Source organism: Salvelinus fontinalis, chromosome 41 (genome assembly GCF_029448725.1).
Source record: "Salvelinus fontinalis isolate EN_2023a chromosome 41, ASM2944872v1, whole genome shotgun sequence".
In the NCBI taxonomy this organism is placed as follows: domain Eukaryota; kingdom Metazoa; phylum Chordata; class Actinopteri; order Salmoniformes; family Salmonidae; genus Salvelinus; species Salvelinus fontinalis.
Window position 1 is genome coordinate 22226328 of NC_074705.1, and position 12672 is coordinate 22238999.

A 12672-nucleotide genomic window follows, 5' to 3' on the forward strand; every position below is an offset into this window, starting at 1 on the left:
TTACCAAATAGGGCTATATTCTGTATACCACCCCTAACATGTCACAACACAACTGATTTCCACAAATGCATTCGGAGAAAAGAAATTCCACAAATTAACTATTACCAAGGCACACCTGTTAATTGAAATGCATTCCATGTGACATGAAGGTGATTGAGAGAATGCAAAGAGGGTACATAGCTGTCATCAGGGCAAAGGGTGGCTACTTTGAAGAATCTAAAATATATTCTGATTTGTTTAACACTTTTTTAGTTACTACATGATTCCATGTGTTATTTCATAGTTTTGATGTCTTCACTATTATTCTACAACTTAGAAACTAGTCAAAATAAAGAAAAACCCTTGAATGAGAAGGTGTGTCCAAACTTTTGACTGGTACTGTACAACATAAACATTAACATTCATTACAAACATGCCATACAATCTGTAAGAACTTCATTAACATAACAGTAAACATCTAATTTGTTAAAGGTGTTACAAATGCTTTTACATGTTAGTGTTAATCTTGTAATTTGATGCATTGCAATAAACTTTTCTTTTGAGACAACTTAGAGCAAACATTGCAAATTGTGTTAACTTCTTGAGAATACAGGGGGTGCTGTTTCGCATTAGCATAATTGCCTCTACAGACTAAACTGCCTCTTATTCAATTATTGCTGTTACTATATGCATATAACCATATAGCATTGGATAGAAAACAAGCTATGGTTTCTAAAACCGTTCCAATTGAGTCTCTGAGTCAAACACAGGTCATTTCACAGCACTTTCCCTGAGCCAGAAAAAGATTGCAAGATGTGTATGCTCGCTTCAAAGCTCTGCCTATATATGGTCACGCGACCTATGACCCGAAACACACTTCCTTCTTCTTCCTCTGGGTGTCTGGAAGACGTCAGAGGAGAAATTTTTTGTTTATCTTGTACTGACGTGAAATAAGAGCTATTTCTTTAGCGTGACCGACAACTTCCGGTTTCCTGAGATGCGCGTTTAGAGAAGCCATTGACTTTTGTTATGCTGACGTTACGGATGAAAACTATCTCCGTGTCGAAGTTTGTTTCATACATGTGACCATATCACCGTAATGTATGTTTTTTCAATATAGTTTAATCAGATTATTAGAATTTTTTCGGGAGTTTTGCCGTGTTCCGTTCTGTGAGTTTTTTAACTTTGGACAGAGCCGTGCTAGTCGACCAGTACCCAGGCTAAATGAAGAGGGAAAGTTGCCATTGTGAATGGATTGAACGACTCATCAGGACTAAGGACACCTTGATCAACATTCTGATGAAAGACCAGCAATAGTAAGACCCAATTTACGATGTTATTTCATATATCTGTCGTGCATGTGAACTGGTCGCGCGCGTCCAGCTGGTTCTGGCTGGCCTTGTTATGCTAATTTAGCGATACATTTTGTTTTCGCTATAAAACATTTAAAAAATCTGAAATATTGTTTGGATTCACCAGATGTTGGGCTTTCAATGTCTGTACGCTGTGTATTTTTTCTGAAATGTTTTAAGACAAGTAATTAGTTATATAACGTTGGTCTCTGTAATTGTTCTAGCTGCATCAGCACTATATCAGATTGCAGCTGCAATGTAGAACTGTGATTTATACCTGAAAAATGCACATTTAAAAAAAGAAAACCATGCTATACCATAAATATGTTATCAGACTGTCATCTTAAGAATTTTTTTGTTGGTTAGTGGCTATCAATATCTTAGTTTAGCCGAATTGGTGATAGCACCTGATGGAGTAAGAAACTGTTGGAGTAAGAAAATGGTGTCATTTTGCTAACGTGTTTAGCTAATAGATTTACATATTGTGTCTTCCCTGTAAAACATTTAAAAAATCTGAAATGGTGGTTTTATTCACAAGATCTGTGTCTTTCATTGGGTGTCTTGGACTTGTGATTTAATGATATTTAGATGCTACTATTTAATTGTGACGCTATGCTAGCGATGCTAATCAGTGTGTGTGGGGGGGGGGGGGGGGGTGCTCCCGGATCCGGGTTAGGTACTCTGTAGAGGTTAATTGAAACCTGATATAACCCTCCAGAAACAACTATCCACTAATGGAATGAATCATTTAGAAATGTAACATCCGTCATTGTAAATAAGAACTTAAAATAAAATATGTTAGTATCTCCAACACAAAACCTCAATGATGCAACTCTATGCACACTTGATGGCTTTTCTAGATTGAGGATAAACACAGTAGTTTGCGTGGTGCACAAAGATTGTCTGAAATTGCTCAGTTTATATCATAATAACTTTTTGCACCTTTGCCCTGTTCTAATTCTTGACGAACAGTAGTGGGTAGTCCACATAGGCCTAATCAGTGATTAAGCCTGACAATAAGAGTTTGCTAAGCATTCAATAGGGTAAGGTTGCAAAATGTCCTTTTATATTAACCAGAGCATTTTTCAGAATATATGTACCAGGGGAAACTTTGTAGCTGAATATAGACAACATTTCCATCCTCACCTTTAGCGACCTTCTGAGCAGCCACCACTGGCTTGAAAAGCTCGTTCAGCTCATCTAACTCTTTCTTCTTGTCACCCTTTCTGTTCTTGTCCCCTTCAGCAGCAACCTAGGAAAACAGGATCTAGTTAGTCACAAGTCCACAACAGGAACCAGTTTTGCCGGTCTCCTGACCTAATAGCAAGCTATAGCTTATAGCTTAAACTTACCTCAATTAGCCCGACTAACCGGTGCCTGTATATAGCCTAGCTACTGTATATAGCCTCACTACTGTTATTTTTCACTGTTGTTTTTTTATTTATTTACTTACTTATCTATTGTTCACCTAATACCTATTTTTACTTAAAAATTGCACTGTTGGTTAGGGCCTGTAAATAAGCATTTCACTGTAATGTCTACACCTGTTGTATTCGGCGCACATGACAAACTGATTTGATTAGGTCAGCTTTACAAACATTTACATTTTCCAGAAGGTGCCTGTTATGGGATTTTTATGAATACTGACTAAATAATGTATACATTTAACTAGACATAACAGAATTATATCCTGTCTGATGAAGAATGTTTGTCCATAAGAAAGAGGGACTGTTAGTAGGCAAGGAACTGTGGCAGACAACTTGTGACCACTATGGAACTGACCATTGTGAAACGGATAACAGAGAAGGAAGTCTCCCCACCTAGGCAGGGGAGAAACCTTAGGCTTGTAGTAGATTGTATAACAGGTGTCAGGCAATGTATGAGAAGGACTTGTGAACTATATTGTCATTGTATTAGAGGGACATTTATGACGAAATGAGGTAAATAAACCAATGCACATGTAATGATTGGCAGAGCACTCTCGTAAATACATTTTCTGACTATTGTGGCGGGGCCTCCGTCTGATTCATTTCAACCAGTTTCTTACAAATTCTGGGTTTCAGGCTGAGTAATTAATTCAATTGGGTATTATGAACAACTGAGAACAAAATTCTCGTAACAGTGCCTTGTTTTGCCTTGTGTGGCCAGAATGTTGAATGAACTGTCATTTGGACTTACTCTGCCAATTGTCCACTTTGTTGGTCCTATGCCATTGGACATTTTTTACAAAATATCCACAGGAAAGTATTACCAAACCGACTTTTTAAAATGCTGGCGGAGGAATAAAAATAGCATCAATACGAAAGTATACCAGTTTCATTTGAGGACCAGGATGTTGACAACTGTGCCATACAGATTGCGAAATAGTTGGGAAAAGATTTTTGATGTACCGATTCCATGGTAAGCCTACACCAATACAATACACCAATACAAAGGACTCATGTAAAAGTCAGGATGGACATACAATTTTCATAAACCCTTAAAACATTGGAAATAACTTCAAAACAACTATTATTTTGCGTGGGTTGTATTACCAACAAATGATCACACACACATAATAATAATATAACAAATAATGAGCTCTGGTGCCTCCAGAAAAGTCCTGTACCTCGGGCCTAATAGAGTTCTGCCCGGTAAAGGAGTTCAAGGAACTCAAGTGACCTTAGTCACGCAATGTTTGTTCGTTCATACAAGTGTAGCGTAAACCCAGTATCAATCATACAATCAAAATAACACTTATTTTACCACACAACCATAAAGCGTATCAAATCTTAATAAGTCCTCAACTACAACTAACCACATAATTCATCACGGTATACGTCACACCAAGACAAATGAAATACCGTATACAAAAAGATTGTAGTCAGTTGGTCAGACATACAATCCGATCCGCCAACAGATCTCCAGCGGAGAAAGGCCACGAAGAACACTTGCAATTAGGCTACAAAGCACACTTAAATACAACAAAACGGAAGCGAGAAGCTTCGGAACTGAGGGTTGAACACATCCTTGTTCACGTCTCCATCACAACCTCACTTTTGTGCAGCTGAGGCTGGCTATTTAATTGGTAATTAAAGGGGAAGCGCCCTATTGGAAGGAGAAGCACTTCCAAGAGACTGAAAAACAGCTTCTATCTCAAGTCCATCAGACTGTTAAATAGCAATCACTAGCACATTAGAGGCTGCTGCCCTATATACAGACTTGAAATCACTGGCCACTTTAATGGTTTACATATTTTGCATTACCCATCTCATATGTATATACTGTACTCTATTGTACTGTATCCTAGTCTATGTAGGGCTGACATTGCTCGTCCGAATATTTATACACTGCTCAAAAAAATAAAGGGAACACTAAAATAACACATCCTAGATCTGAATGAATGAAATATTCTTATTAAATACTTTTTACTTTACATAGTTGAATGTGCTGACAACAAAATCACACAAAAATTATCAATGGAAATCAAATGTATCAACCCATAGAGGTCTGGATTTGGAGTCACACTCAAAATTAAAGTGGAAAACCACACTACAGGCTGATCCAACTTTGATGTTATGTCCTTAAAACAAGTCAAAATGAGGCTCAGTAGTGTGTGTGGCCTCCACGTGCCTGTATGACCTCCCTACAACGCCTGGGCATGCTCCTGATGATGTGGCGGATGGTCTCCTGAGGCATCTCCTCCCAGACCTGGACTAAAGCATCCGCCAACTCCTGGACAGTCTGTGGTGCAACGTGGCGTTGGTGGATGGAGCGAGACATGATGTCCCATATGTGCTCAATTGGATTCAGGTCTGGGGAACGGGCGGGCCAGTCCATAGCATCAATGCCTTCCTCTTGCAGGAACTGCTGACACACTCCAGCCACATGAGGTCTAGCATTAGGAGGAACCCAGGGCCAACCACACCAGCATATGGTCTCACAAGGGGTCTGAGGATCTCATCTCGGTACCTAATGGCAGTCAGGCTACCTCTGGCGAGCACATGGAGGGCTGTGCGGCCCCCCAAAGAAATGCCACCCCACACCATGACTGACCCACCGCCAAACCGGTCATGCTGGAGGATGTTGCAGGCAGCAGGACGTTCTCCACGGCGTCTCCAGACTCTGTCACGTGCTCAGTGTGAACCTACTTTCATCTGTGAAGAGCACAGGGCGCCAGTGGGAAATTTTGCCAAACGTCCTGCACGGTGTTGGGCTGTAAGCACAACCCCCACCTGTGGACGTCGGGCCCTCATACCACCCTCATGGAGTCTGTTTCTGACCGTTTGAGCAGACACATGCACATTTGTGGCCTGCTGGAGGTCATTTTGCAGGGCTCTGGCAGTGCTCCTCCCGCTCCTCCTTGCACAAAGGCAGAGGTAGCGGTCCTGCTGCTGGGTTGTTGCCCTCCTACGGCCTCCTCCACGTCTCCTGATGTACTGGCCTGTCTCCTGGTAGCGCCTCCATGCTCTGGGCACTACGCTGACAGACACAGCAAACCTTCTTGCCACAGCTCGCATTGATGTTCCATCCTGGATGAGCTGCACTACCTGAGCCACTTGTATGGGTTGTAGTCTCCGTCTCATGCTTCCACTAGAGTGAAAGCACCGCCAGCATTCAAAAGTGACGAAAACATCAGCCAGGAAGCATAGGAACTGAGAAGTGGTCTGTGGTCACCACCTGCAGAACCACTCCTTTATTGGGGGTGTCTTGCTAATTGTCTATAATTTCCACCTGTTGTCTATTCCATTTGCACAACAGCATGTGAAATGTATTGTCAATCAGTGTTGCTTCCTAAGTGGACAGTTTGATTTCACAGAAGTGTGATTGACTTGGAGTTACATTGTGTTGTTTAAGTGTTCCCTTTATTTTTTTGAGCAGTGTATATTCTTAATTCCATTCCTTTACTTAGATGTGTGTATTGTTGTGAAAGTTAGATATTACTGCACTGTTGGAGTTAGAGAAACAAGCATTTCGCTACACCCGCAATGACATCTGCTAAACACGTGTATGTGACCAATAACATTTGATTTGACCACCTCTGATGTATAACATTGCAACCAAATAGGTTTTACCTCATGAAATAATGATTTCATTCAATATATCAAATGGCTATGGTAGGTTACAAATATGGTTGCAAAGGTTTGGAAACTTTCCAGTAAATTTCCAGAATTTTTCTGGAAATTTTCCATGGGAAGTTAGCTCATAACAGTGAACTTTTTTTGTGGGATATACATAAGGCAATACTAGGTCTTATGGCATATTTGGGTTAAACTATCCCCAATTCAATGGAATTGCAATCCTCTGCATGCACATGTGCAGCTGATTCTCACAGTACTACACTGTCTGAGCCAAGGACTTCATGCCTTCTGGTAAAGTTTTGATTGCAATACTGGGTGGGGTGAATATATTTTATATGACAAACATGATTTTTGTTAACTAGTAAATAATAGCCTACAGAAAAGTGTGTTTAATTCATTTCTGACTTGTTAACAATTTCTGATAGTTGGTAGCAAAAACTATGTGGGTTTTAGCTTGCTTGAGCCTGCTAACTGAGGAGTGTTAATTCACCTGTTTCCATACATGTTTCATTTTAAAACATATATCTTACAAAGGAGTTGTTTAATCTAACTGCTAAACTATTTATCTGTACATGGAATTGTATTTGTTTGTTTTTTTACTCATTTTTTGCAGTCGTGCCAACATATCTCATCAGCCACCTGGTGGAAGGCACTGTGTATCTGAGGCTCTTTCCCCTGTTGCCTCCATCATCCTCCAAATCGCACCAACATCAGCCGCCTCAGAGAGCAACTGGTCCTTGTTTGGGAACACACACACCAAAGCACGCAACAGACTGACCAATACAAGGGTTGAAAAATTGGTTGCCATCCAGGCAAATTTGCGTTTTTTGAGCCTGACAAAGAGCCATCCTCAAAAAGGTTAGAAAGTGACAGTGAAGATGAGGCCTCAGAGTCTGATGTTCAAGAGGTGGACATTGAGGAGGTCCAGGGAGAAGACATGGAAGCCTGAGTGGAAGAGAACCAAAACTTTAGTTTCTAGACTATAATTTTACAAATGCATGTTGAAAATGTTTTTGGGAGATGCGATAGATCATTGGGGATCATTCAATATTCTCTTTTGTTGTTCAGTGAAATCATCCCATGTGAAGAGTCAACTAATTTAATTCAAGTTAAATTCGTAACTACATTTATTTATTTCTATTGGAAGGATTTAATCATTTGCAATTATGTCTACTTATGATAAGGTAAAAGGTTTATGTCTCCATATTATATGGTAAATATTTACAATGCAAAAAACATCTACATTTAAATGGTATTAATATTCATTTGCATATATTCCGTTAATTCCCCCTATATTCCCTTTAATTCCCATGGAAAGTGCCACCTCTAAATATTCCCCAAAATTTGCAACCCTAGTTACAAATATTTTTATTCAACTGAAGCAAGCCCACAAATTCAGTAAATTAACATTTTCTAGTTTAGTCATTTATCTTAGCTGCCTTAGAAGTATTTACTTTGCAGGCTGACTAGCATCTAGAGATGCAATGTCCCAACATTGGATGATACAATTAAAATGGAGGTATCTACTAAACAAGTTGAAGCCACCTAAACCAAAAGCCTACATTAATATGTTTTCCTAAAATTACAGTTCGCAGTTCCAATTATTTTGATTCACATAATTCGATTCACCACGATTTAACCAAATACCAACTAATACAATCATTTGTTTTGTTAAATCAACTTGTATAGCCATATTCGTGAGTGTAGGCAGTGGAAAGTTTTTAGGGAAATTACCAAAACATTAATACATGCTAATAATAGCTAGACAGTTACCTAGAGGGTACAATATATGTTTGAATTGGCTACTTAGTTATTAGTCTGTTCTTAATCCTATTTTATATGTTAGGCCTGCTTCTGCAATGTCCGACTGTCTCGCTCTCCTTGAGCAACGGCCCACTCGTCTTGCACAGATACAAGTGATGCCCACAAACACGCTAAAGTGACATTCCGATCCTGGCTGATATGTAGACTTTTAATTGATTGATAAAATATTTTTTTAAACGGCCTAAATAAATTACATTAATCTGTTTGGGATAGGGGGTAGCATTTTCACGTTTGGATGAAAAGCATGCCCAGAGTAAACTGCCTGCTACTCAGTCCCAGTTGCTAATATATGCATATTTTTAGTAGATTTGGATAGAAAACACTCTGAAGTTTCTAAAACTGTTTGAATGATGTCTGTGAGTATAACAGAACTCATATGGCAGGTGAAAAATTTAGAAAAATCCAACCAGGCAGTTGGAAATCTGAGGTTTGTAGTTTTTCAACTCTTTGCCTATCGAATATACAGTCTCTATGAGGCCAAATTGCACTTCCTAAGGCTTCCACTAGATGTCAACAGTCTTCAGAACCTTGTTTGATGCGTCTACTGTAAAGGAGGGGGGAATGAGAGGGGATTGAGTCAGTGGTCTGGCAGAGTGCCATGAGCTGACCACGCGCGTTCACGTGAGAGTTAGCTTGAGTTCCATTGCATTTCTGAAGACAAAGGAATTCTTCGGTTGGAACATTATTGATGATTTATGATAAAACACCCTAAAGATTGATTCTATACTTCGTTTGACATGTTTCTAAGAACTGTAATATGACTTTTTTGACTTTGTCTTAACTAAGCGATCGCGTATTGAGCATTTGGATTACTGGGCTAAACGTGAACAAAAAGGAGGTATTTGGACAAATTATGGACGTTATCGAACAAATCAAACATTTATTGTGGAACTGAGATTCCTGGGAGTGCATTCTGATGAAGATCATCAAAGGTAAGTGAATATTTGTAATGCTATTTCTGACTTCTGTTGAGTCCACAACATGGCGGGTATATGTTTGGCTTGTTTTGGTTTCTGAGCTCCGTACTCAGATTATTGCATGGTTTGCTTTTTCCGTAAAGCTTTATTGAAATCTGACAAAGCGGTTGCATTAAGATGCTAGATCCAGGCAAAAATTAGGCTAGATGTGTCAAAGTAAATTAGCAAGAAAACATCTATAGATTGATGTAGCCATAAGAACCTGACTTATGTAAATTTCTTCTCTAGTTGGAACAGAGCTATGCCAGAACGTGGACAGCACGGAATATGGCTAGGAAAATGTACCTCAATCCAGGGTTAGAATATGTCGCTGTACTCTGTAATTTCCCCAAAATGATAAATGTTTAATCAATAAGATTGAAATATTGCCCATTTTTTATCAAACTGCCTTTTTCGTCAGCCTGATATCCTAGCAAATGCTATAGCAGTCCATTGAATCCCAAGAAAATGCAATGCTTAGCATTGAGGTGAGTAGTAGCTACCTTAAGTGTTGTAAAATCCCAACGGGTTGCTTTAACATTAGCCGTCCACATTCTGGCATAACACACTGTTCTGACTAGCTCTCAAAAACTCTAGGGAGCATTTTGCCTTCTCCTTACAGTTTTCAGCGTCACCCACAACTGGCTCGTGTGACCTACAATCCCGACTGTTTTGAAGTTTAGAAACGTAAATAATCGTTGCTTGCGATACAGCTTTCGAAACATTTAGTACTTAGTTAGAAAGAATCATTCAAATAAAAAATATACAATTACTGAAGCAGTGTTGCACAGATCTATACAGCTATGGGTGGCTCCATCCGACCTAGCTACACCTCCTGAGTTCCATTTGTTAAACACAAATGTTTCGAGCACGCTAGATAGCTAATTAGCACAGGCGGTAACTTCTGTGGTTGCGGTTCAAACACTTAAAAGACCCACCCTATCCCCTCAGCCCTCAAATTAAGTGAACACTTCTGATGACGTATCATGACGTCTGATGAGTATACACTTGCAGGGCAAGGGAGGAAGGAATTAATTTTAAAATGGACCAGCCTTGGTCAGAAATTCGTCACTCCATCCCTCGATGATTGTGTTTTCAGCCACCAGTAGCTTGTGGGTTATTTATATGCCCTACAGTCAATTATGAGTGCATGTCTACTTAAATTAAATATATAATTATTAATATACACTTCCTGTATGATAGTTAGCAAATTAATTAGCTAACTAACGTTAGACTGCCTAGCTAGAACTTCTGCTGGAAAATGTTTTACTTCTACAATTTCCAAAAGATCACCAAACAAAAACATATTTACTTTTTACGAGATGTGTTTGTGCTGTCATGTGCATTAGTAGCACAATTTCTAACTTATTTGCATTCGTTTTGACTTACACTTGTATGTTGACTTCCATTGATGTTTAAGTTTTCGCAGACTTCTTATCGGATGTATAATTGTCACAAATTGAATTATGGGGAGTTTCGGGCCCCGGAGTGAACATAATTGTACACTAGCAAAGCCGACTAAAAACAAGGGCTGAGGGGCTTACGTTGCAAACTTCCCTTGCTTGGCTAATCATTTGGACACCCCTCCAAGATGGCAACGGGGATTTCCCCAAGGGCATAAGGTGAGGGTAAGTGGACGAGGGTGTGTCTTTTAAGTGTTTGGACAGAAGCCTGTCTTCAATAAACAAGCGCTGTAACATGGAGAAATGGCTGTGTGGGAACACTAACCATATAAAAAGTGTGTATTTTTTCAACATTTAGTTTATTTTTCTTTGCTGATATACAGGATATGTTCCTTATGTTTCCAAAACAGTACCACAAGCGATGCGTGTTAATGTTTACTGCAAGCGTCGGGCTCTTAACAAAACTCCCCCTGTGACAAGATACTATTGTCAATAGGCGCTAAAGCAATTAATGTCTATGAATTGGGTACATTCTAACTAGAGAGAAGACATGAACAAAAGCCGGGTTATTATGGCTATAGGTTGATGATGTTCTAATGGCAACCATCTCTTTACAAGTCAAGCCAGTGGTCATTAGGACAATTAATTGAGAAACAATAAGACTGTAGGCCTAGCTGCGCAATCTTACCTTACTACCAGGAACTTGCTTGACTTGCTGAGAGACATTCTTGATAAATTTCTGTTGTTTTCCACCCTTTTTGTTCTTCAAACCAAATGTCTTGTCCTATATAGATAAACAAATTGAATACCAGCAATTTAATAAAGGACATAACGTTAATGTTAGTTGGCAGGCTACCTATTAGAAACCTCAACGACAAAATAATGTTTCTGGCGCTAGCTATCTAAGTAGATTTATAGTAGCTGACTAACTAGCCTGGGTTACTTTACCGACAAATATTAGAGATGATAACTAGCTAGCCAACCTTTCATCTGTGTTACAACTACTAACTAGACAGTTCATTCAAGCCGTGGACAGACGATCACACAACTTAGCTACACTTGACATTAATTCGAATAAATACGATTGTAACCTTTGCTAGCTACTGTCTGCAGCTAACAAGCTACATCATGCAAGCACAAGTTAGCTACCAGTAGCTACCACGTTCTTAAAAAGGGGTTAGCATAAGAACGCTAACGTTCGTTAGGTTGGTACCTAACAAATATAACGGTTGGAAAGTGTTCTGCTTTCAACAATACGTGGTATAACTAGCTAGCATCTAACGTTATCTGTCTAACTTACTAGCTTCACAAAATAACATTTGAACGTTACTGTAACTTAGCTAGCTACCAGTAGCTAGCAAACTAGCTTAGCATTATCCCATGTAATTTGGATCTCGTGCGCATAAGGGATTTCACCTCAATGATCTTTTCTTTCTTCTTTTCTTGCGTTTTTTTACTACCCGCGGCAGCTTGAACTGGTTTCTTCGGAGGCATAGTGAATGATGTAACTATATTTTTGAATTATTCTATTACGATAGCCACCGCTACATGCAGTACTAACAGGCCACTCCGTGACAACTTGTTACCAAGTTGACGCTGAATGATGTCAGTGGTAATTATTTTTCTTCCTAGGTGTTTTTTGGGGGCGGTTGGCATCCAACATAATGGTGCATTACCGACACCTACTGTGCTGGAGAGTTTTGACCATCGTTTAACGTCCTCGTTCCTCAACGGTTGTCACTCTATACCACAGCCACAAAGTCAAAATTGTGGCTACATCGTACATATTCATGAAATGTACAAAAGTACACTAGAGGACGAACAAAAACACGTCTGCACTGCTACGCCATCTTGGATTGAGGTATCTAGCTTAGATTGTAGGACGGCCGGGGTGTTAAGCATATCCCAATTTATGTCACCTAGCAGTACGAACTCTGACAATAGATGGGGGGCAATCAATTCACATATGGTGTTCAGGGCACCGCTGGGAGCTGAGGGGGGTCTATAACAAGAGGCAACAGTGAGTGACTTATTTCAGGGGAGATGGATATTTAAAAGTAGAAGCTTGAACTGTTTGGGCATAGACCTGGATAGTATG

General features: G+C 39.6%; 1 protein-coding gene across 1 annotated transcript in view; it reads right to left on the reverse strand.

Annotated features, from left to right (window-relative positions):
• The window catches only part of LOC129840703 (zinc finger CCCH domain-containing protein 15-like), a 28965-nt gene extending 16572 nt beyond the window's left edge, over positions 1-12393 (reverse strand). The window contains exons 1-3 of the mRNA XM_055908788.1: positions 11991-12393; positions 11263-11358; positions 2478-2583 (exon numbers count right to left, since the gene is read on the reverse strand). Of these exons, the coding sequence (XP_055764763.1) occupies positions 2478-2583; positions 11263-11358; positions 11991-12068 (280 nt within the window). The 5' untranslated portion in view covers positions 12069-12393. The remainder of the gene's footprint in view (positions 1-2477; positions 2584-11262; positions 11359-11990) is intronic.
• Between the last annotated feature and the right edge of the window lie 279 nt (positions 12394-12672).